General features: G+C 48.6%; 2 protein-coding genes across 2 annotated transcripts in view; both read right to left on the reverse strand.

Annotated features, from left to right (window-relative positions):
* Positions 1 to 1,288: 1,288 nt before the first annotated feature.
* The window catches only part of LOC119381745 (uncharacterized), a 57,480-nt gene continuing 33,659 nt past the window's right edge, over positions 1,289 to 25,109 (reverse strand). Inside the window, exons 11-12 of the mRNA XM_037649510.2 lie at positions 22,347 to 22,566; positions 1,289 to 1,303 (exon numbers count right to left, since the gene is read on the reverse strand). Coding sequence (XP_037505438.1) covers positions 22,381 to 22,566 — 186 coding nt within the window. The 3' untranslated portion in view covers positions 1,289 to 1,303; positions 22,347 to 22,380. The remainder of the gene's footprint in view (positions 1,304 to 22,346; positions 22,567 to 25,109) is intronic.
* LOC119381744 (uncharacterized) lies at positions 9,421 to 10,645 on the reverse strand. The gene is made up of 2 exons (XM_037649509.1): positions 10,473 to 10,645; positions 9,421 to 9,943 (listed from the first exon to the last, which is right to left on the reverse strand). Exons 1-2 carry the CDS (start codon positions 10,643 to 10,645, stop codon positions 9,421 to 9,423), a joined length of 696 nt encoding a protein of 231 aa, XP_037505437.1.

The following is a 25,109-nucleotide window of genomic DNA, read 5'->3' on the forward strand; positions in this document are numbered from 1 at the left end:
GGACGAGGCTGCCCTCACGTTATAAAGACGGTACGCACGAACACTAGCGTTAATAGATTTAGGTGCTCTAGAAGCATTAATCTCGATGTTCTCTCGGCGAGGTGGCCCTGCATAGCTCAGAGCTCGCCGACCAAATCTGGGCCGTCCAGCAGGCCCGTGAAGCAGGGGCATAGCCAGGAATTTTTTCAGGGTGGGGAAAGGTGTGATTCAACTACACTGTATGTATGTTCGTGCGTATGTTTGCATGTATGCATGTAGATCCCCCCACCTCCTTGCCAACCACCTGCCAAGTGACGCCGGTGCCGTAAAGCGGCGACTAGACACTGCCTGGACGTCCCGACGTGGAAGACTTGAGCCCGGGTCATCAAACTGCAGGACACTCAATAAAAAGTTTTGCGAACCAATGAACGTTAAGCAACCACAGGTGTATGATTGTAATCCGTAGTGGCCGATTATACGGCCCCTCTTGTAGTCAGAAGTAACTCCTGCTTTTTAAATCTTCGCAAAACCACCATCAAATGCAGACAATCTGTACATCTCAGGACTCGTGTTTACGCTCCTTCGAGATTATCCTCTCGCGTTATAAATTCGCCTTTACGTCACCGGGCTCACCCATAGCTTGAGCTTATGCTCCATTATACGACTATCCAAAAAACCATCTCCCCGAAGTGGAGATGGTTTTCCTGATGGGATGCGAAGCAGCAGCGAACTTCCTGATGGGATGCGAAGCAGCAGCGTTGCGCATGGGTGGCGTCACGGGTTGAACGGCGCTAACGCGGGTGCTGCGGTGAGCGCTGGAAGATTCGTTTGAAGCGAAACTCGGTGTAGCGTTTACTGGTGTAAACGTTTGTTTGAAACGCACATACGGGAGGCGAGCGGGCGTTGGAGCCGGCAGCTGCGGGCGCTCCGGCGGGTGAGGGAGAGAGTGACGTACGCGCGCACCCGCGAGGGAAGCGTGACGTCAACGCCCAGCTGCGGCGTGACCTACTTGGCACCGCTCCAACACCTGCGCCGAAGGAAGCGCGTTGCCTCGCGTTTGTGCGGACGGAGGGACAGCGTTACACAGACTAGTCAAAGAGCCGCTTCGCATCTAAAAACGGCAGGAAGTGGAAGATGGAAGCTTGCGATGAAAAAATCCGTAAACAGGGGGTGGGTGCTCGAGCCGAGGTTTCGACAAGTGGACTTGTCTTCTTCAAGGCTGGAACTGATTTTCTTAGCTATCATGTGTATATTGTCACGTGGTTGTGACGTCGACGAAGGCATCAGTCAGCACGTCCGAGATGAAACTCTTTATTAGGCCGAACTTGTGGCCGGGAAACTGAAAGTCGAGCTACAGCAATAAACTGATAGCGGCGAACAGAGCGTCGACAGTCGATCAACTGACAAGCAGTGAAGCACGTCGGTATTTCTACATGTGCCGTCGAATATTCCAACGTTATCGCTGGTTGTCGCGCAAGTTCTAGAATAAGCTCGTGTGTTTGCGTCTTGCGCGCAAACAAAACGATCTACAATACTCGCGAAGCATCTCGAACAATGAGGCGCGGTTTGCGCTGAGCGTTGCTGACAGTCTTTGTGGGCGAAAAACGAATACAGCAAGTGATAATAAGAAACGCCCGTGGCAATATGCTTCGTGCCCTCTCCAGAGTGGGGGTGGGGGAGGGGGGGGGGGGAGAGGCCGCTGTGACGAACTGTGTGAGTCACAAGGAAGGCGGAAAAAAAAGAACAAAAGGCGGGGGCGAGGGAGAGGGGAGGGTGTACGTTTCGCTGAATGATTGTCAGTGGAAGCACGTGACATTTTAACAATAGTAGGTTCGAAATTCCTAGAAGAAGGGCTTAACTCTCGTTGGTTTCCGTTGTGTATGTACCATACCGAATCGATTCAAGAGCCCCCTTAGAAACGTTAATACCTGCTGGCTGGAGTGTATTGAACTTGTGAATAAGGTATGACTCTGTATATTGTAGGCATTAATTGGACTTCATCTTCCTCATCTGTACATAACCATCATCAGTCATCGGCTCGGACGTCTTCTTCGTCGGCGCCATCTTGCCTTTGGCGTAATAAAGCGTCGGCTTAACCGTTTTATTTCAAGTGGTGGAGGAGCTTTACGATCCCTTCGACCTCTCTTCTTCTAAAGATCTCTCCTGGAGCTCCGTTCGGAACGCCGCTTACGCCAGCAGACCACCATGTCACAAGATGAGCCCACAGTGCCAACTCACCCGGTCCAACCGTCTGCCGCCGCCCCTACCACTGCCAACAACCCCCCTCGCGACCCTGAAATCTTCTCCGGTCTGCCTGGAGAAGATGTCGAAGACTGTCTCGACAACTATGACCGTGTAAGCGTTTACAACAACTGGAACGAGGCGTCGAAGATAGCCCGCGTACAGTTTTACGTATCCCAGGTAGCCAAGACATGGTTCCTAAATCACGAGAGCGACTTCCGTGACTGGTCTTCCTTCAAGGACCAGCTACGGCGGATTTTTGGCACACCGACGGTTCGTTCGGAAGTTGCGAGGAAGAAACTGGCTGAACGCGTCCAGCATTACGGCGAGTCTTATACCTCGTACATTGATGACGTTCTTGCGCTTTGCCGCCGTATCGACGATGCCATGCCAGAAACTGATCGCGTACGACATCTTCTGAAGGGTATAGGACCTACCGCTTTCAATGCCCTCACCGCGAACAACCCTTCGACGGTATCGGACGTCCTCTCTGTGTGCCAGCGGCTTGATGCCCTACAATCCATCCGCCTGCGACCCGACTTTTGCGAAAACCCCTTGGCAAACAGTATGGAGCTCCGATCCATCATTCGAGCCATCATCCGTGAGGAATTGCAAGCCTACGGCTCACCACCTTGCAACAACGCTCACGCACAACCCGCCTCCACTGATCTGCGAAGTATGATCAAAGAGGAAATGACAGCCTTTCAGAGCACCCACCACCCCACCGCTCCACCTTGCCCCCAACCGGCTTCGTACGCACACATCGCTGCAATGCAACCTTCACCGCCTCCAGTCACACCACCTGTGCCTGTTCACGACCATCTAGCACCTCTTGTTGCCCGAGCACCGAATCCGCCATACCATTCCGCCTGGCGTGCCCCACGGCCTGTCTGCTATTACTGCGGCATTCGGGGACACATCTCCCGGGTTTGCCGACGCCGCCAGCAGGACGAACGTCGTGGTTATGCTGCTTTCGAACGTGACGAGCCATCTCGATTTTACCACCGTTACGCCGACAATGTTTTCACTCGCCGATCGCCATCGCCGGCCGACTTTTCGAACACGACCATCAATACACGTACCTCCAGACGACGTTCCCCATCGCCACTCCGGCGCTCTGTTTCGCCGCTTCGGCATGTCTCTCAACTCCCTGTCCAGCGATCGGAAAACTAAACAGTGCAGTTTTTGGAGGCAAAACTGCATCGCCGCGAAATGCCTCAAGTCCTCCTGAACGACCGTCAAACATGTTATTGGTGATTGTGCAAGGTGTGCGGGTTTGGGCTTTGATAGACACGGGAGCAACGATTTCTGTTAAGCGTGCGGACTTGTGTTCTCGTTTGCGGAAAGTGAAGACGCCCTACCTTGGATCATCCTTGATTGGGGCCAATGGAGCAATCATTCGACCATTGGCTCAATGTACATCACGCGTCTTCATTGACGGTATCCGTCATCACATCACTTTCGCAGTTTTAATTTCCTGTGCTCATGAACTCATTTTAGGCTGGGACTTTCTCTCGTCAGCGTCTGCTTTAATTTCTTGCCGCCAACGTTTACTTCAGATGACCGAGACCGATCATTGCAGCGAGCGTATCGATGAGACACGACTGCGTTTTTCCACAGCTGCCGATTCCGTACTGCCTCCGGGTCAGGAGCAACTGATCCCGATCACGTCTACGCATATTGCCAATGGTGACGTGTTTATCACCCCTTACGGCCGCTGTCTAGCTCGTGGCATTGTGTTCCCATCCAGCCTGGTGCGATTCAAAGAAAGTGCTGCGGTAATCGTCGGCCTGAACACCACCACTGAGACTATTCTCCTACCTCAATGTTCTGCGGTGACCTGTTATGTGGATACACAACCGGCATCTTTCGTACCTCTTGACGCCTTGCAAGCTCATCCTCCACAGGACAAGCCTATTTCTTCATCCACCTTTGCTTCCGGGATAAACCCCGACCTTCCTGCTCCTCAGCGTGAGGCGTTGCTGAAATTGCTAGCAAAACATCAGGCCTCCTTCGACGCCAATGCTTCGTCACTCGGACAGACCACAGTTGCGTCTCATCGTATCAACACTGATGGTCAGAATATTGTACGCCGTCGTCCCTATCGAGTCTCCTTGGCCGAACGCAAAATCATTGAGGAGAACGTGGCCGACATGCTCAAAAGAAACATCATACGACCTTCTGCCAGTTCTTGGTCATCACCCGTTGTATTGGTACAAAAGAAGGATGGATCGGTACGATTTTGTGTTGATTACCGCGCGCTCAACAAGATCACCCGAAAGGATGTATATCCGATGCCTCGTATAGATGATGCACTTGACTCTTTGCAAGGCGCGCAGTACTTCTCCACCTTTGACCTTCGTTCCGGATATTGGCAAATTCCAATGGACGAAGCGGACAAAGAAAAGACCGCCTTTTCTACGCCGGACGGTCTTTACGAGTTTAACGTAATGCCCTTCGGCCTATGTAATGCCCCCGCCACATTTGAAAGGATGATCGACACTGTTCTTCGCGGCCTCAAGTGGAAAACTTGTCTATGCTATTTGGACGATATCGTCGTGTTTTCCTCCACTTTCGATGACCATCTGCAACGCCTCGACGAAGTGCTCACATGCCTCTCCAATGCTGGCCTTCAACTAAATACAAAGAAGTGCCACTTCGGTAGCACAACGATCAAAGTTCTCGGACATCTCGTTAACAACGATGGCATCCAGCCCGATCCGGACAAAATTTCCGCAGTGCTCAACTTCCCGCGCCCACTTCGTGCAAAAGAACTGCGCAGCTTCCTTGGGCTCGCATCATACTTCCGACGCTTCATCCGGAACTTTGCCACCATTGCCTCGCCTCTCCACAAGCTCCTTGCTAGTACCGCTCCCTTTGATTGGAATCATCAGTGCGAAGCCGCATTCCAAGAACTCAAGCGCGCACTGACATCCCCACCGGTTCTTTGTTATTTCAATGACGAGGCACCTACGGTACTGCACACTGACGCTAGTGGGCAGGGAATTGGTGCCGTACTGCTACAGCGTGACCGTGAATTTCGCGAGAAAGTTGTCGCGTATGCAATCCGCACTCTCACCTCTGCAGAGAAGAAGTACTCGATAACCGAACAAGAGTGCTTGGCTGTTGTCTGGTCCATCCAAAAATTTCGTCCGTACCTCCATGGTCGACATTTCACTGTTGTGACAGACCACCATGCGCTATGCTGGCTGTCGACAATCAAAAACTTGTCGGGACGCCTTGGCCGCTGGATTATCCGATTACAAGCATATGACTTTGACGTCATTTACGAGACCGGAAAGAAGCATCAAGATGCCGATGCTCTATCACGATGTCCATTGCCGCCAACATCGGAGCACGTCACGTCACCTTGTCAAATTGGCCGCACTGAGGACACATCGTCGATTGCATCCATTTCTTCCCTGCCTTCAGCCAACCGCCTTTCAGTGCTTTCCACTCACCAGCGTGCTGATTCTTATTGCAGTGACATCATCAGTCGCCTAAGTGGTGCTTCGTCTTCTCCCAATGCCAGTGTTACGTACTCTGGAGTAGCGTAAGGGGGTTTCTAATGGGCACAGAGACCGCGGAAATCGTAGGAGCTACGTCGTCGTCCTCTTTCTCTACCCGCGCTTCCCTTGTTTTTCACCGACAGTGACACTTCGTATCATTCCTCCTCTCTCAGACGAAGCCCTCTGGGCGAGTCATTCTTGTGTCCTTCGTGTATACGGCTTCAGGCGGGCAACATGCGTCACCTCGGTCTTGCATGAACGTCGGCCACTAGTAGTCAGACGTGCGATTTCGTAGTTTACCTCGCTTAGACGATGGAGGATCACGAACGGACCGGCGTAGTGTGCGAGTAGCTTTTGGCTCAAGCCACGTCTGCGTATTGGGGTCCACACCCACACTAGATCACCGGGAACATAGGTTACATGCCGGTGTTGACTGTCGTAGCGTGTTTTGGAGGAGTCTTGTGCTGCCAATGTACGTAAGCGTGCAAGTCGACGAGCCTCTTCTGCGCGACACAAAGTCTCCGCAATTGACAAGTCGTCGTGAACGACAAAAGGAAAGATAGTGTCCAGCGTATGTCGAGGCGAGCGAGCGTAGAGCAGGTAGAAAGGGCTGTAACCTGTAGTTTCGTGTTTCGCAGAGTTGAAGGCGTACGTCACGAACGGTAATACTTCATCCCAGTTCTTGTGGTCGGAGGTGACGTACATGGATAACATGTTGATGAACGTTCGGTTTGTGCGCTCGGTCAGACCGTTAGTTTGTGGGTGATAAGCAGTTGAGTGTCGGAACTTGGAGGCACACAAGCGAAGTACTGATTCTACCACATCGGTGGTAAATTGGCGACCACGGTCACTTATCACCACGCGAGGTGGCCCGTGCCGGAGTATGACTGAATGCAACAGGAACTCCGAAACCTGGCCTGCCGTGGCTGAGGGTAAGGCAGCCGTCTCGCAGTACCGCGTCAGGTAGTCAGCGCATACAATTATCCACCGGTTGCCTTTTGAAGAACGGGGAAATGGCCCCATAAGATCAATGCCGACCTTTTCAAAGGGAGAACTGGGGGGCATTACGGGCTGCAGATGACCGACTGGACCTGAGGTGGGCCGCTTGTGGCTCTGACACTGCGTACAACTGGCCACATATTTTTCAATTGTCTTGCGCATTTGAGGCCAATAGAACCGCTCTTTGGTGCGACTAAGTGTTCGTGCGGTTCCTAAATGACCAGAGGTCGGGTCGTCATGCGTGAGACGCAGAACAGATGTTTGAAGAGACGCAGGAACGACCAGCAGAAAGCGGGCGCCCGTCGTTGACAAGTTCCTCTTGTAAAGAAGACCACCTCGGACGCAAAACTGGCCTTCGGGTATTGGCTCGATTGTTGCAGGGAAGAGAGCTTTCAAGCTTGGGTTTTTGCGCTGCTCAGCGGCGAAAGTCACGGCATCGGGAAAGCCAGGCGACAGCGAAGCGATAAGGTGGTCGAAGTTATCGGCCTCACAATCCGTCGTAGGTAGTGGCATCCTAGAGAGGCAATCCGCATCAGCGTGTCGACGACCACTCTTGTACGAAATGGTGAAGACATATTCTTGCAAACGAAGGGCCCATCGTGCGAGGCGGCCGGAGGGGTCGCGAAGGTTGACCAGCCAACACGGGGAATGGTGATCTGTGACGATGGTGAACGGGCGGCCATAGATGTATGAACGAAACCGCTGTACTGCAAAGACTACCGCTAGGCATTCCTGTTCGGTCACTGTGTAGTTGCGTTCAGGCTTGCTTAAAGAACGACTTGCGTACGCCACGACGTGTTCCTTGTTACCAGAGCGCTGAACGAGAACGGCGCCGAGACCGATGCCACTTGCGTCCGTGTGGATCTCTGTTGGCGACGCGGGATTGAAGTGCCGAAGTATCGTCTGTGAAGTTAACAAGCACTTCAGCTGGCGAAAAGCGGCATCACACTCGGGGCTCCACTGAAACGGGCTGTTCTTCTGGAGAAGTCTCGTCAGAGGATGAGCGACATCCGCAAACCTGGGTATGAACCGCCGGAAATACGAGCATAGCCCGATGAAGCTGCGAAGTTGTTTCACAGATTTGGGTTGCTCGAACGATTCAACGGCCGCTGTCTTCTGTGGGTCAGGTCTAATGCCACCTTTATCGACGAGATGGCCCAGCAACAATGTTTGTCGCTCGCCAAAGTGGCACTTTTTCGAATTCAGTAGAAGGCCAGCCTTTTCAATACAGGTGAGCACAACATCTAGGCGCGTGTTACGCTCCTGAAACGTGCGTCCAAATATTACGATATCATCAAGGTAACACATACAGATCTGCCATTTTAAACCACGCAAAATAGAGTCCATGAATCTCTCGAACGTCGCAGGCGCATTACATAATCCGAATGGCATTACGCTGAACTCGTACAGTCCATCAGGCGTAACGAATGCCGTCTTTTCCTTGTCAGCTGCGTGCATCGGGATTTGCCAGTAACCTGATCGTAGATCAACAGAAGAAAAGTAGGAAGCGGAATGCAGGCAATCAATGGCGTCATCGATGCGCGGCAGCGGATAAACATCTTTCTTGGTAACAGAATTCAGGCGGCGGTAGTCAACGCAGAATCTCCACGTACCATCCTTTTTCTTAACTAGAATGACGGGAGCGGCCCAGGGACTCGCCGATTCCTGAATTATCCCCTTTTCCAGCATCTCTTGGACTTGCTCGTCGATGATTTTGCGCTCTGATGGTGTCACTCGGTAAGGCTTCTGCCGTATGGGATACGCCGACTCGGTGTGGATCTGATGACGTATCCGGGACGCTGGAATTGAGGCCGTTTGGCTATCTTTACAAAAATCGAACACTTTTGAATGCTTAGAGAGAACGTCCAGCAGTGTATGACGTTCGCCTTGGCCAAGCGACTTGCTGATCATTTGTAGCAATTGGGAATCCTCTGAACCTTGCGAATCTGGGCGTCCATTCTGGTCTGTAGCATCAACAAGCGCAACCAGCGTCGTAGACGATTCAGGTTTAAATAATGCAAGTTTCATGCCGGCTGGCAAAACTGCAGGCTCCATGGAAGTGTTCATTGTCCACACACCTGCTCGTCCATCAACAACAGACACCACGCAATGGGGAATTAGAATGTTCTTCAGACAGGCCAAAGGAATCGGTTCTAGTGTGGCGTCAAACATGGCACAGTTGTTACCAGAACAAGTCACGGGAACGCACACGGCAGAAAACGCAGGAACGACTGTGTCCTCGGAGACGAAAAAGATGCAGTCATCACGATAGGAATTCTCTAAGAGCGCAGCTGGAAAAGTACCATGCAGGGAAAGGTGCCGGCCTCTGCAGTCAACAGTTGCCCCACACTCACGCAAAAAGTCGATACCCAAAATAACGTCATGTGTAGACCGTGGAATAACCGCAAATTCTGTGCAAAATACCTTGCCACACAAGGAGACGTCCGCAGTACAAAATCCCACTGGACACAACGCGTCACCGCTCACACCACGGAATGTCACACCAGGGCTCAGGCAAAACATCACTTTAGGTCCGAGAAGGTTCTTAAAATTTACACTCATCACAGAGATCGTCGCGCCTGTATCTACAAGTGCCATAGTAGGTACCGTATCAACAAGTACGTGAACTCTGTTCTTCAACATAAACGCTGACGGGGGTATATCTGTAGATAGCGTCTGGTATCTCGCGGCCTCACCCCCATTGGCCGCACCGACTAGTTTTCCGCCGTGGCGACGGTGATCGCGGAGCTCGTGGAGCTGGTGGCGGCGTCAAACTTCGATCAGAAGCCGGCGAGGGGTAGCGGAATCCGGTTGGTGCGCGTGGTGGCCGTGGCGTGTAGAGTGGACGGTCGAAAGGCTGAGAAGGCTGTCGCTGGTATGGGCTGCGATGGTTGCAAAAACGTGCGATGTGACCCGGGACGCCACAGTTGTAGCACATCGGATGTGGTCGAGATACAGGCGGCTGCTCAGAGTAACCACTCCTCTCAGAAGGCATGGAATAGTAGTGCCGCTCTTCAGGGGCACCGTAGCCAAGCGACGTTCGTTGACGGTAACCAGGCGAGCGGAAACGCCGTCCGTAATTGGGTGGTGTGCGATGTGAGAACCCACTGCCGTGTGCCTCGGTATTCATCGGGATCAGCTGCGTTGACCGATGGCTGCCATGGAGCAAGAGTAGCCGGAGTTCGCGCATGCTCTGGTTCTCTTGCATAGGCCTCCTGAAAGTTGTTGGGGTGATGAGATGTTTGCTGACATCGAAGCAGCTCTTCTCTGACAATCTGCCGTATTGTGAAGGCAAGGTCGTTGGGCGACACTGTTTCGACGCTAGCCACAGTTGGGACGTTAGACAAGCGGCCGAATTTCGGAGAGATCCGTCGCATCTTCAGCGATTCAAAGGTACGGCAGTGCTTCATCACGTCAGACACGGAGTTCAGGCTTTCCTTTCCAATTAAGAAATTGTACACGTCTTCGGCTATACCCTTAAGAACGTGTCCAACCTTGTCTTCTTCAGACATCCGAGCATTGACTATCTTGCACAGCTTCAAGATTTCTTCAATGTATGTCGTGCATGTCTCTCCTGGAAGCTGTGCCCTCTGAGCCAATGTCTGCTCCGCGCGCTTCTTCTTTGCGTCAGAATCACCGAAGCACTTCTGCACTTCTTCGACAAAACGGTCCCAAGTCGTAAACATGTCCTCGTGGTTGTCATACCACATGAGAGCGGTGTCAGTTAGCAAAAACACAACATGCCTGAGCTGTGCTTCCGAGTCCCAGCCGTTGCTCCTGCTCACCCGCTTATAGTTCTTGAGCCACACGTCGACATCTTCTTCTGAGGTTCCGCCGAAGTTTGGTGGCACTCGGTAGTAGGGCACGGAACCCGTCGGAGTTGGCGTCGAAGCAGCAGAGGTCTGCTCTTGGGACATTTCGATTGGCGAAGGTGGGAGTCCGGCAAGGCGGCGGCTGCGGCGAAGTTCAGGTAGTGAAGCTTCCGTTGTTGGGTTCGTCTTACCCAGCACCACCCACCAATCTGTTACGTACTCTGGAGTAGCGTAAGGGGGTTGGTTGGTTGGTTCCTCAGTACTTTGGCTCAACCCACTGCGGGGGATAGGCCATGAAGCGGACGGTGCTTTGCTTAGGAAACTAATTCACTTAGTGAAGGAAAACGCTGAAATGAAATGTTTAGCCTTTACACATAAACTCGCAAGATTTAAAGAAGAGAAAGAAAGAAGAAAAAAAAAACCTATGTGGAAACAACAACAAGAACAATAAAAAAATATATATATATATACAGTTGCATATAAGACAACTGAGGCTACACTCAACGTTCAATTCTTTTGGATTCTCGTAAAAAATTAGAGACAGCGTTGAAAACGCTCCTGTGGCTAAAACCAAATATGGTTGCCCCAAATGAAAGAATCACCGGAAGTGACAAATTCAAGCCCAACTTCCGCAGGGGTTCTTCTAGTAATCTTTTTCTTTGTGTTTTAAATCTTCGGCACGTCAAAAAGAAGTGCTCCAGAGATTCCCTCTCATTACAGTGGAGGCATAACGGTGACTGAGCCAGACCCGACCTGTGAAGGTAAAAGTTCAGTGGTGGGACTCGACAGCGTAGCCTTGAAATTAGTATTTCTTCCTTCCTAGATGAACACCATCTGCTCTTCCAAGGAAACTTTAGCTGTGGGAAATCTGATGAAAACAAAGGAGATTTATCGAAGTTATTGGCCGTGGTACGCTTTTCAAATCTCGCTGCTGTGACATACGCTGACGTGGGCAATACAGACAAAATAGGGCCATCATGGGATGATATTGCCAGTGCATCCGCATATTCATTGAGTGCTAGCCCTCTATGGCCTGGTACCCACACTAATCGAACCAGCCGTACATGCCTGGGAATCATCGAATAGAACGTCTGTATGGTACTCGATAAATTAGGTGCACTTAACGCAGAACAGACAGAGAGGCAGTCTGTTAGTACAAGCACTGCTGATAGACACTGGGGCAATTTACTCAATGCTAGGACTATTGCCAGCAATTCAGCCTGGTAAATAGGGGTGAAGTCCGGTAACCTAATCGAGAATGACCAGTCTAGAGAGAATGATACAATTCCCACACCTGCCTTCTCTTCACAAACGGACGCATCAGTCGCTATCACAGTGTTAGTTTCTAAAGTGGCCAGATGATCTTCCAAAATGCAATTTAGATATTTATATGGTAAATTTTTCGCGTTCTTGGGATATATATCATCAAATTCAATCCTAATTGTTTCTACAGTGCTGAGTATCTGTACTTCCCAGAGGTGAACTTTTAATGGCAGCGTACCCCAAAAGTCTCTGTGTAAAAATGACCTGGGGGCAACGTAATCTAGACCATTGGTGGTTAAAAAATGAGGCTTGCTGGTTAATGAAGACATACTGTGACCTCCTCTGTGGAGAAGCATAGATTTTTAGGAATGTACGTACTGTTAAAATATGAAATCTTTTGATAAGAGACGGCAGGCGTGATTCTTCGTATAGAATATTGTTTGCAACAAATTTTGGTAGCCCCAGACATAATCGTAATGATTCACGTTCTAACAAAACCAATGGTCGAACTTTATAAGCCGGAGAGCCAGAAAACAAAACGCAGCCGAATTCTAGAATTGGTCGTATGTACATGCAATAAATCATGACGAGCACGTCTCTGCGCAAACCGGCACGTTTACTGCTGAGCCTACGCAGCATCCCTACTGCGCGTGCTCCCTTAGTAGCCATGTTTTCTATATGGGGTCTCCAGTCAAGTTTGTCGGTATAGGTTACTCCTAAATACCTAATTGACTCGACCTGAGGTATCACGGCTTGTCGGTAAAGTAATGAAATTTGCACTGGTACATTTTGTGCGAAAACAACAATTGCACTTTTATTAATATTTAGCGATAAATTAATACCCTCTAGCCACGTTTCCAGGCTATTCATATATTTCTGCAGGGTTTGGTAAAGAGTGTGAATGTCTGCTGACGTAGCGAAAAATGCGATATCATCGGCATACACATACACCTGCACGTTCTGCTGTATGGGAACAGAACATAGTAGAATATTAAATAATAAGGGTGATAACACTGAACCCTGCGGGAGGCCTCTCGTTTGCTTATATTTTGAAGAACTGACACCAGATTGCGAGCAATAAAATTCTCTATCCCTCAAGAAAGCATAGACCCATGCCACAAAGTATTCTGGCAGTCCTAAGTTCTGAAGCGAGTTTATCAGTTTCACATGCTCCACACTGTCATAGGCTTTGGGGTTTTTAATGGGCACAGAGACCGCGGAAATCGTAGGAGCTACGTCGTCGTCCTCTTTCTCTACCCGCGCTTCCCTTGTTTTTCACCGACAGTGACACTTTGTATCACCAGGCTACGAAAACAGCTCAAGCTATTCAATTTTGAAGACGACGTACTCTATCGGTACATTTTTCACCCGGAAGGCCATCGATGGGTCCCCGTCGTACCGCGGGCTCTTCGCGGGGAAGTTCTTCGGGCTTCACACGACGACCCAACGTCAGGCCACTTTGGCTACCACAAAACCCACGAGCGCATCCGCAGCCGGTTCTTCTGGCCAGGTCTTTCCACGAGCGTAGCTAAATATATTGCCTCGTGCGCCCTTTGCCAACACCGCAAGCGGCCTACTACTGTCCCAGTCGGGACCCTACAACCACTTCCTTGCCCAGCACAGCCGTTCTCTGTCGTCGGAATTGACCTATTCGGGCCCCTCCCAACTACCCCAGACGGCAAGAAATGGATCGTCACCGCTGTTGATCACTTGACCCGGTATGCTGAGACGGCCTCGATCACTTCAGGAACTGCTTCCGAAGTAGCAACCTTCTTCTTGAAAGCTATCTACCTAAGGCACGGAACCCCTCACGTTCTTTTGAGCGACCGAGGCAAGGCGTTTCTCTCAAGCACGCTTAGTGAAGTTCTCCAAGCGTCAAACACAATACACAAGACAACGTCTAGCTACCACCCACAGACAAATGGTTTGACGGAGAGATTTCATCGCACGCTGTGCGACATGTTATCCATGTATATCCAACCTGACCATCGTAACTGGGATGCGGTTCTCCCATTTGTAACGTTTGCGCATAATACGTCAGTTCAACGGACCACAGGCTACTCTCCGTTTTTCTTAGTATACGGACGCCAGCCAGCCTCATCACTCGACGTTTCTTTCTTCCCTGGACCCGTCAACCCTTCTCCATTCATTTGCGACCAGTTTCTGTACCGGGTTGCCCAATGCCGTCGTCGCGCCCGTATAAACACCGAAGCTAGCCAAGAAGATCGCAAAAAGCACTACGATGCCACTCACCGCGACGTTTTCTATCGCCCTGGCGACGCTGTACTCCTATGGACGCCTGCACGGACACCTGGCTTATGCGAAAAGCTTGAATCTCGCTATATTGGCCCCTACACAGTTATAGACCAGACCTCGCCGGTGAACTACCGTGTTACACCTGTTCATGCCTCCACTGACCAACGCTGCCGCGGCACAGAGGTTGTGCACGTTTCGCGCCTCAAACCCTTTCATCTGCGTTCCACAACGTAATTCGCGGCCAGGCTGGCCGCTTTCGTCAACGGGGGAAATTAGTGTAGGCATTAATTGGACTTCATCTTCCTCATCTGTACATAACCATCATCAGTCATCGGCTCGGACGTCTTCTTCGTCGGCGCCATCTTGCCTTTGGCGTAATAAAGCGTCGGCTTAACCGCTTTATTTCAATATTTTCTGTCCCTTGGGGACCGGAAGTTTGACTGAATTATGTAAAGTTTGAGATCTTCGAAATTGTGACCGGCTACATTAAAATGTTGTGCCACTGCTTTTGTAACTTCTTCGCCGTGTCCGCGCGGCGGACAAGGCGAAGCAGACACATATATATGACTATATATGTTATAACCTCGTGTGTCCTTTTTTTTTATTTCTTCATTTGTTCCTTACGGAATGTATTTTATCCCTGGTGTACGCAGTCGGCGCAAAATACACATTGCGTAGTGTATGGGAACAACGAAATTGGTTTCCTGTGAACCTTACATCCACAGCCTCAAATGCAGAGCTGCAGCCTGCGGAGAAGTCTGTGGAACCTACACCGTATAATTTATTTAGTGAGAAGCAGCATGCTTTATCAGATTGTACGTCTATTATTTTCATCTAATTTGTGCCACGTAAACTTTTATGCAGTCTTATATACCTATATGTCTCACTAATGTATAACTGCTATGGTGACGACGACGATTGTCATCTCAGGGTCTAGAAATTAATTAAATTCGATAGTTATACGTGCCAAAACCAAGATGTGCGCATGAGAAATGCCTTAATGAGCAACTGCTGATTAATTTCGATGATCTAGAGTTCTTTAATATTATGTACGGGCGTTTTTGCATTTTCCCTCCATTGGAATGCGGTGCCCCGTCTCAGGGAATCGAACCCGCGCCTTCCGACTAAGCAGGGCTACGGCATATAGCCGCTTAGCCAGCGGCGCTGGTTAGTGAGGTTGCCATACGATGGGCGCTTCGACTGCACTATCGAGAGGTGGTCGCGGTCGCGGATTGTCAAGATGTATCCATTCGTGCGCATGTTCTTGCGTCAGTTTGAACACGCGAAAGTGGCACGCCCTTGACGCGTGGCGGCATGGCAACGCAGGCCGTCCACTTTCGAAAGAGATGGCGGCTAGTGTGCGTCCTGTTTGCCTTCGAGCCAACATCACTTATGCGGCGTGCCTTGTGAAAGTTGTGGCTGTGTATTTTCTTCTGGTCCTAAGCTATTAATTCAGCGTGTCTGTGTCGTTGCACTATGCCCTCATGATGGTGTGCAGTGGAAAAGAAAAAAAAAAGAGAAAGTTGTATTACCAATTGCGCCATACAACATCCGATCATATCGCTGTGTACCATCGGCGTTTGATGCTGTTTTTTTTTTTCTGCCGTTCTCGACGATCTTGTCCTACATGTCGTTCCTTGGGGCTCAGTTCAATGGGAGCAATTTTGTAGAGATCGTTGACTTCAAGTGACGCGCTCTATGTATGTGCGCCTGTGTGTCCATGCTTGCAAGGTTCAGTTCGTGCCACTATGCATTCGATTTTACTGTGATAACAGTCAAGTGCTCGTAGTTAGGCTTGTTAGAATTCCTCTTCTTTGTGTTTTTCGGTCGTAGTCGTCAAGCCTGTGCAATTCATTGTTGGTTTTACCTTCACTATATAGGAACGCTGACTCCGCTGTTATTAAAACGCATGCTCCTACCCTTGCGCAGTCAGTTGGGAGCTGGACGAGCTAACCACTGTACTCTATATATTTGTCGATGCTTTGGTGCTTGATTATTCGCGCACTATTTGACGCTCCGCATTGAGAGTGCAGACATCCTAGTGTGTATTTTTTTTTTTATGTCACAATTGGCAGTATTATAACAGACAATATTTCGTTGTGTGTATATCGCAGTGAAAAAATTGTTGAATGTGGCGGTGTCTCGTGCAACAGGCTCATGCGAGCGCAGCAAATACGTTCAGAGGCAGTGGTATCGCTGATGTCATCGTCTACTTTTATTGCTTTTTTTTACTTGATTCATGCTTGGAGACGACTTAGTAAATTTCGCTTTTTCGAGGCTTATATAGCCTATACGAAATAAAAGTCAGGTTGACGGCACGCCATGAAGCTAACTACATAGTGTATATGTGATGCTGACTAACTCATTACTAGCTGCTTTCAAAACAACGATAGTTTGGACAATATACTGTCAAGAGAGGACAGATATCCAGAAATATTATTTCCTCCCTCCACTTGTTTGCTACTCGCTTGTTTTCCGTTACGGTTGTTGTTGTTGAAACATTTAACATTCATTGCTTCTCTCAGCTCCACAAATCGATGGGTAATCCTCAAACGTCGTCAAGTGCGTGCCAAGGCCCACTTCTGGCAAATTCGCCGAATTAGACAAAAAAAAAGACCTGTGGTCGAGCTGAATAACGCAGGAAAGTCACGTTTGCATTATAGCTACAACTGAGACCGCTTAACGTTTCGCCCGTCGTGACTGAAGGTATATATTTCTCGACGATCGCATGTGGACATTCACATTTGGGATAGGTGGTGCAGCCGCGCATGCTTTCAAAACTGCCGCGTGTATTGCTAGCTTTCTGTGCACTGCACTAAAATACAAGAAAATGACGTTCTTTTGTTTTCGTGACGTCGCGGTGGACGCGAACATTACTTTCAGTACCGGCATCCCGTGGTATCTATGCTTCGAAGCGCGGTGGCTTTGGCAGAGATCATACCGAGTCCTTAGTTTATCACCCGCATGAGCGTGCTCAGGGTTCCTCTTTGCGAGAGGGGGGGGGGGGGGGCTTCGCCCCTTCTTCGTTGGTCGAGTTCAACAGACAACATGTTACACAATGCTTGAAAAAATGAAAACGAAGCGATGGCGAGCCTCTTACAATGACCTGCATTTGGTCCCTGGCTTTCTGGGAGTTAAGATGGGAAGTAAACAGTTCTTGGAATGCAATATCAGGGGCCTTCGGCCGCCATTGTCGTAAAAAACCTGCATGGCCTTAATCCTGCTCCTTAAACAATGACGGGACACATCCGACCGAGTAAAAACATGAGGCAAATTTTGCACCCTTCCCCCTCCCTTAGATGGTTAGGAGGGGCGGCCACCAGCACTCCCCTCTGATCACCCACGAAAGAGCCTAGGCGGACGTCCACAGTTGTATAAAAAAGACACGACGTACGTACGTAGTAAGTGCACACAACTCACGAGCATCCGCAGCTCCGCAGCTGGCCTGCACCAAATACTAATGCACATTGAATGTGTCTCTACAAAACGGTAGTGGTCACACTCAATTGAGCGCGCTTAAGAGTCGATTACGGATAACGCTGTATCAAACAGTGGCGACGAGAGACAACGGCTTCCTCGAGTGTGCCTTTCGTGACTCCGCCAAAGCGCTTGTGGGCGTTTTCGGACTCTGCACTGCAGGTCAGCCTCAAAGTACAACAACGACCAGCATGCTTTCAAGACTTCCGGGTATTAGGGCGACATAACAAGGCGATCGCGGAGCCGAACGCGATGAGCTTTTGCCTTTCCTCGAGGGTATTTCTGGACGATCCTCGCCGCAACACTTCCTCTACGCATTTCCGCGCTTGGAGGAAGTCGACTGGCTGCTCGTCGTCTGCGACACAATACAAAGCAGTTGCGGCATGTTCTTGCGTAAAGAGGAAAGTGATAAGCGGTTTTAAGAGCATAAAAATAGAGAACAATGTTTGGCGTACGTTCAGGGGAAAGCTTGCTCTTTTCGTCGTTACATAACTGCATTGCTGGAATTGTGTACACTGCACGTGGAAAAGGGAAAACTGTTTAGAAGCGCATAGATGGCAAAGCTAGATGGGTTGCAACGATATTATATATTTTTTTTATCGCTGGTACTCTGCAGTACACGAAATCGAGCAAACCGGCTCCTTTCTAAAGGGTCCTTATATTGTACTGAGCCGTTTCACTTATGTTACATCGTCGAGTAAGCAGTTTCTGCTTGGCCTCGCTGCGCCTAGTTTATGAGGCAAAATTCAAGCTCACCTTCCATTGTCATCATCATCATCATCATCACCATCAAGCCTGACTGCGCCCACGGCGGGGCAAGGACCTCTCCCATAGTTCTCCAATTAACACGGTCCTGTGCTTGCTGCGGTCACGTTATCCCCGCAATCTTCCCAGTCATATCTGCCCACCTAACTTTCTGCCTTCCCCTGGCGCGCTTGCCTTCTGTTGGAATGCAGTCTGTTACTCGTAATGACCAGCGGTTATCTTGTCTTATCGCTACATGCCCTGCCCATGCCCCTTTCTTCTTCTGGATTTCGACTAAGACATCCTTAACACACGTTTGTTAACTTACCCATTATGCTTTCTTCTTATCCTTTAACCCCGTCACACATATCGTTTTTCTTTCCACGGCTCGGTGCATAGTCTTGAATTTAATTTGAATCTTTTTCGTAAGGCTTCAGATTTGCGCCATTGCTATACAATGCGATACATCATCATCATCATCATCATCAGCCTGACTATGCTATACGCGGCTATGCTATGCTTTACGCTCCCCCGCCTCCTTTCACTCCTCCTCATGCTCGATTTCCTTTCCCACCCCTCGCTATACTATACTACTCGTGGCTATACTATGCCACCACGGCCGTGGTTCTACCCTGAAAAGGCAGACAATTCAGAGTGCCACAATCTCCGTTATGGGAGAGCAGCAAGCTCTCCCATAGTGTGGTACTCTCTATCAAAGTTGTAAGCCAGTGCCACCCCAACTGAAAGCTGTACGAACTGCGGAGCTGGCGAACTTCGCCTGTGTTTCGCTTGTGTTCATCTGCTCTTTTCTGCTCTTTTGTATTTTCTTTTGTTTATCTGCACTTTCGTGCTCTTTTCTGTTCTTTTCTTGTGATTATCTGATTTGTTTTGTTATTATCTGTTTTCGGTTCTATAGTCTCCTTGCTACTGTTTTTTCTACTTTTGGCTGCTCCGAGCGTGGTGTGTCTAATTCCCCACGCTGGCGTTTCGCTGTCTTGGACAGACGCTAGCCATTCGGCGACGCTGGCGTTCACGGGCGAGCGAACACCAAACGTTCCAAACATGCAGCCTGCTCAGCTTATGTGCATCAAAAATGGGACTGCGTGACGCTGACGCGAGACACGCGACGACGGCGGGGCGGTCCCTTAAAGTCAAGAGGCGATAGGGAGTACCACTTACTCTACACTCTAAGAAAAAAAAAAGAGTCAAAAGAGGGTCACGGCACCGTGACTCTTTTCGGATGTCCATTTGACCCCTTTTGGAAGGTAGAAGCGGCAAAAGAGAGTTAGCATTTCTGAAGGAGCCACAGGAGTCTTGTGAAGCGCATTTCGATATGCTTCCGTGATGAAGGCGCCGCCGTATTCTTTTCCTACGTTGTGTTGGTTGGTCGACACGACGTAGGAAAAGAGGTGAGTGGCACCCACGGAAAGGAGCCTAAACCAATTTCATTTGTTGTTTAAAAGAGGCTCACATCATCTTGTACTGCAAGTTTGTCGCCAAGTGACGTGTTACAAAAGCTACTATTTGCAAGTTGAAGAAAAGAAAGTGACTTTTAAGGGCTCGCTTTTCTTTGTTACACACAATATTAATGAGAACTAACAGACAATAATGTCAAGGAAAGTATAGGGGGTGTTATTTCTGGTAATTAGGATATAAATGTGAAGAAATTAAAGTGGACGAAAAGATAACTTGCCGCCGGCAGGGACCGAACCTGCGACCCTCGAATAATGCGTCCGATGCTCTACCACTGAGCTTTCCTTGGCCTTAGTGTCTGTTAGTTCTCATTAATATTTGCAAGTTGTGTTTTACTCGATAACGGCAAAAAACTTGGTTCCTTAGCATGCCTGTTTGCATTTGTTGTTTTGTTGTGAACCTTCATTATGTCGTCATTATGTCAATCACTTATTGTGTAAGTTTTGCAAACTCTTACTGCAATTTCGTTTTCTCATCATAATATCACGTTCTGCTTTTCAGATGCAATTTTTCATGACTGCTAACGCTGAACAGGAGCGACAACATGGCAAGACACAAGTCTGATGCCTCCAGCCGTCACCACTTTTTTATTTATTCATAATCATAAGGAATAAATATGGAAACATGATGCCAATTTTTGCAGTTCATTTTGCACCATATGACACTATGCGCATCACTGTCACACATTTTAGTTGGCTATACTCATACAAGCATGTAAATAAGGAATACCTAAACTTCTTAATTGGAAATCACAGACCATCTTTTCGCGCTTTCTAGATTACTCTGCTAAAAAAGGTGTGTCGTTTTGACTAGTTTCATTAAAATAATGCTGAAATTGAACTATTCTTCTTTTTGCGGTCGCTGGGCACAACCGCATGTAATATTGGACTTGCTTAAAACAAATGCTTCACTATTTCCAACAGTCGTCGCGCAAAAATAGAGAATGGCTCACTTGAGCGACTTAATATAGTTGTGGAGTCGCCTGACGCTTTATTGTGGGCCATTTGACCCCCGTGGTAGTATTACCGGCAAGAGTCGTCTGACTCCCTCATGTGTGGTATTGAGGTCCCCTCGGATAAGAGTCCTGCCACTCTTCCTAGAGGGTCAGATACTCTCCCAGAGCGCGCCGACTCTGACCCACCAAGAGAGTCACCGTGATTCTTTAAAGAGAGTCGTATACGGGCAAGTCAAAACTCTCCGAAAAGAGTCACTTATACTTTTTTTTTCTTAGAGTGTACTACGGGAGAGCAGAGGGTAGTTGTTTCGGGCTTAAAATAAAAGAAGACTATTTAAATGAGAAATGTAGTTTGAAAAGCAAAATGTGCAGAGATGTGCGAATATTCGAGTTTCGAATTTGAATCGAATAATACGTAATCGAATAATTCGACAGGACGAATATCTAAAACGAGACAAAGGCCTAAGGGGCAACTTGGTTAGGGTGGGGTGGCTAAAAGTAATGCTAAAGTCGTTACAGTAGGCGTTTCGTTAAAACTTTCACCGATATCCTGGTTCAAAAGCGAGCGCATGTTTATCTTAAAGGAGATTGTGTCGTTTCCGCACGTAAAACAAAACTCATGAGAAAGCTGTCAGCCCTTCACAACTTCGCTTCCGAAGCGAAGACATGGACGTTTTGCGTAGTTCGGTCTCGTATTCCGCAAGCGCCGCAAAACGTCCCAACTTTGTCCCGCGAAACCCTCGAGAAACCTCGAGAAACCCTCCGTGATTGGCTTCACATGCGAACATTTGTTCACGCCGTACAGTCGCCACTGCCACATACCGCACCAGTCATTCAGAAACTCCCATCGCTCCGCCACGCAGTTAAAAAAACGGTGCTGTGAAGGTTGTTGGGCCCGGAGCACTCACGATGATGAACTACAACGTCACCGTTGTCAGATGAGCCACATTGCGCGACCCTAGGGAAAGAAAACAAAAGAGCTAGCTACGATCCCCCCCCCCTCCCTGTTAGCCGTAGGAGGTTAGGAGTGCCTCTGCTGACTGGAATGGCGGCTCTTCTATCAACGCGTCGGCGCATATTACAATTTCTAAACTTTCTGTGGCAGTCACTCACCACGTTATGTGCTCGAGCACCATCAACAGTTTTCATATCTTTGTTCTTTCTTTCAATTTCTGATAAAATCTCTTGCATTCGATATTCGATGTTTTTAGCCACTATTCGGTACTATTCGATTCGATATGAAATTTCACTATTCGCACACCCCTGAAAATGTGTTTTTTTTTTAATAAACGGTTGACGATTTAGCGCAGTACGCATTCTACTATGAGAGCTTGTCTCTTAAGAAAAGTCATGTAGACGATTTAGCGCACTATGGGCTCTACAATGGGAAAGCGGTGAGCTGTCCCTAAAGTGTGTTTGCAAAAATAGTAGAGACACACTTCGCAAAAGTAAATGTGTCTAGAAAAAGATGCTCCCGCTTTTTGCTGCATCGCCAAAGGCAAGTGCCTCAATATTAGTCTATAGTTAGCTTGAGCTCAAATAAGTTAACTTAAGAGAGGCTTATTGCTGCTACAGTTCTGCAAGCACATTACGATGATTCTTGATTGCAATGAACATGACGCCTTTATAAGATGCAACGCGTGTTTTTTTCTCATGGACGCTAACGCAACTGCTATTTCAGCACACTTGTGCGATAACCGAAACGGCTGATGTGCTCGAAGTAGCTGCTCGAGCTTTTCACGTCCTTTTCTAGCCTACAGTAGTCGAAGTCTTCGTGCGTGCCGCCATATTCCGCTGGTATCACGTCGGCTGGAAGTACACCATGAAGCTTGCGCAGGTCCCGGCCCACAAAATATATCTGAAATAAAAGAAGAAAGAAAAAAACCAGCCAGCTCCACTTCGTGGAAGTCGTCGAAACAGCGAAGGTGATGCCCACCTTCGTCGGGCTATTGCCTTTTCTGTGCTGCGTCATTGCTCTTTATTTCACACTATGTTAAGCTATGGGTCGACGATATGTTCATTCACGCACTGGAGGGCTACGGTAGCGTTCCAGTGCGGCCGTGTTCCATTCCACCAGACCACTCATCCAAACGCGTAATACCATCATGGCTGCGCTGGCACGCAAGCAGCGTTGACAGTGTACGTGGACAATAGCTCTCGACAGTGGTTCTAACGATGTCTTCTAATGAAATACAGGTCGACGCGGAACTCATTCCTCGACGCAGAATCGAAATGAAACACTTCGTATTGTACTTATGAAATTGCCTCTGACCCGAGTAAGTTTGCAACATAAAACATAGCTCTTTTCAGCAGATCTCCTACGACCAAACTTTTCGTTGCTACTCGTGCATACAGACATCCCAGATGTTAAAAACAAGGTAAAAGCTTACTTTTAACAATATTGAATTCCGTACTTGACGTATTAAACTGTACTGATAAGGGGGATTGATTGTGTACCACACAGTGTTGATATGTCCCGACAAGGTAGTAAATGCGTCATACCTTTAACTTAGCATAGTGTCAGTCATTCCGAGTTATCTGTATGGCTGGCTATAGTTTTTCTGAACTTAACAGGCAACTTGATCGGGATTGTAGGTGTGAATTTTCATGGTGGTAGGCTGCGCAAATTTTCGGCTGTAGGACACCAAACAGAACGACACGCCACAAGGCTTCTCACTTGTCGTTCTGTTGACAAGTACTGCAGATTGGGCAAGTTGGTGCATTATAACTTCGCTTTGCTATGGCACAGCTCAGTTTGAGCTTGAAGGAAAGCCTGCTAGGGATACTGGCTTGCAATGTCCGGCAAAACTAGCAGTCATAGCGTGATGGCATGACTTCCTCAGGGCTTTCCTAAAGTGTTGCAGCAATTCTGCGAACCGTTCTCTTGATGTCACCTCTTAAATACTGCAAGGTGACACTATCCGGTTTCTCGACCTTCGTCTGTCTTTGTTCGGTAGGACATACTTGCTTGTGCTATGAACCGCGGTCATAAAAGCCTCTCCTGCCGCACAATTCAGCCCATCCCAAGCTAATGAAACGAGGGATTGCCACTCTGTGCTTTAGGAATGCCCTGATAAAGTCATGTCATCACTAGCAGGCTAACCCTAGCATTATCCCTAGCAGGCTATCCGATGTTACTGCAGGTGTCTGTGGCTGCGTGCTTGTTGAGTTCTTCACGTAGGCGGGGACTGCTGCAGAAGAATTGAGTGCCCGATGGTAGAACAACAAGCGTGATATCACATATTCATAATGTTTCGCAACATTTCAAGAAGATTGCACAAAGAGAAAATGTCCGCGTAGGTTTCTCTGCTCCAGAGAAAATAGGCCGGCTGTGCAAGCTTACTGATCCTAAGAAGAATATGCAGCCCGCATGTGGGTACAGGCATGGGATCAGGTTTGCTGAACGTTGCCGCGCTGTCGTACATATATTCGCTCTGTCGGGCGACGCGGTCTACATAGGACACGCTCGAAGGTGTGTCAATGATCGCCTGCGCGAGCATTGGTACAATATAAAAACAAGGCCTCTATCTGGCAGCTTCCTGGCTATTCATTGAAAGACGTGTGGATGCACTGCAGTGTTTGACCACTGTGTTATTTTGAACCGCAGTCGTAATTATTTAACACGTGAGGTTATTGAAGCAAATTATGTTGCAAAATGTGCCAATTTGTGCGTGAGTACGCCATCTGTAGCTTTATCTGGAAAAGAAGTCGAGTTTCTTGGGCGGACAACATGTGTTCAGTGAAATACTGATGTATACTTGCAAAGTGAAAGATTTCATATTGCCTTTAGCTGCGTTTTTTTTAGTCACATGTGCTGCGCCGCCCGTTTAATTGTACTTTTTGGTCATGTGTACGGCGTCACGTGTGCTGTAAGCGAGCCATATAATGTGCTATAGAGGCATGGAATAAAGACAAGTTTGAAGTTTAGCGCTCATCCTATTGCCTGTAATTTCCTTTTTTGCTACTCTCTCTTTCCTTCACGCTTAAACTAAGCTGCGCTACAGCAAAACGAGATTGTCGTTGCATGCTGTGTTTTTGTAGAAAATTCGCGCTCCCTGATGTCATGTTCTGATACGTTCTCCGAATGCCCAAAACGCAAAACAACACGATTGTTTCTTTTATTTTTATTTTTTTTTTCGTCATTTTTTTTTCACAGTCATATAAAAACCTCACAGGGTCTCTTACGCATCCGCGTCAGTCGACTCTAAGGTGAAAGCCATCTTCTTTTTCTTCTAAATCGATGTATTGAATTTCCAACGCCCCCCTCCTAAAGCTTTCTGCAACTAACGTGGTTTTGCAATGCCTCCAGGATCGGCGGCATTATATAAGCTCTTTGCACTTCACCTTTTTTTCCACTGCCTACGGGATCGGCCCACTTTTGACCAAGCAATGACGCCTTGT

The sequence above is a fragment of the Rhipicephalus sanguineus genome, chromosome 2 (assembly GCF_013339695.2).
Source record: "Rhipicephalus sanguineus isolate Rsan-2018 chromosome 2, BIME_Rsan_1.4, whole genome shotgun sequence".
NCBI classification, from domain to species: Eukaryota; Metazoa; Arthropoda; class Arachnida; order Ixodida; family Ixodidae; genus Rhipicephalus; species Rhipicephalus sanguineus.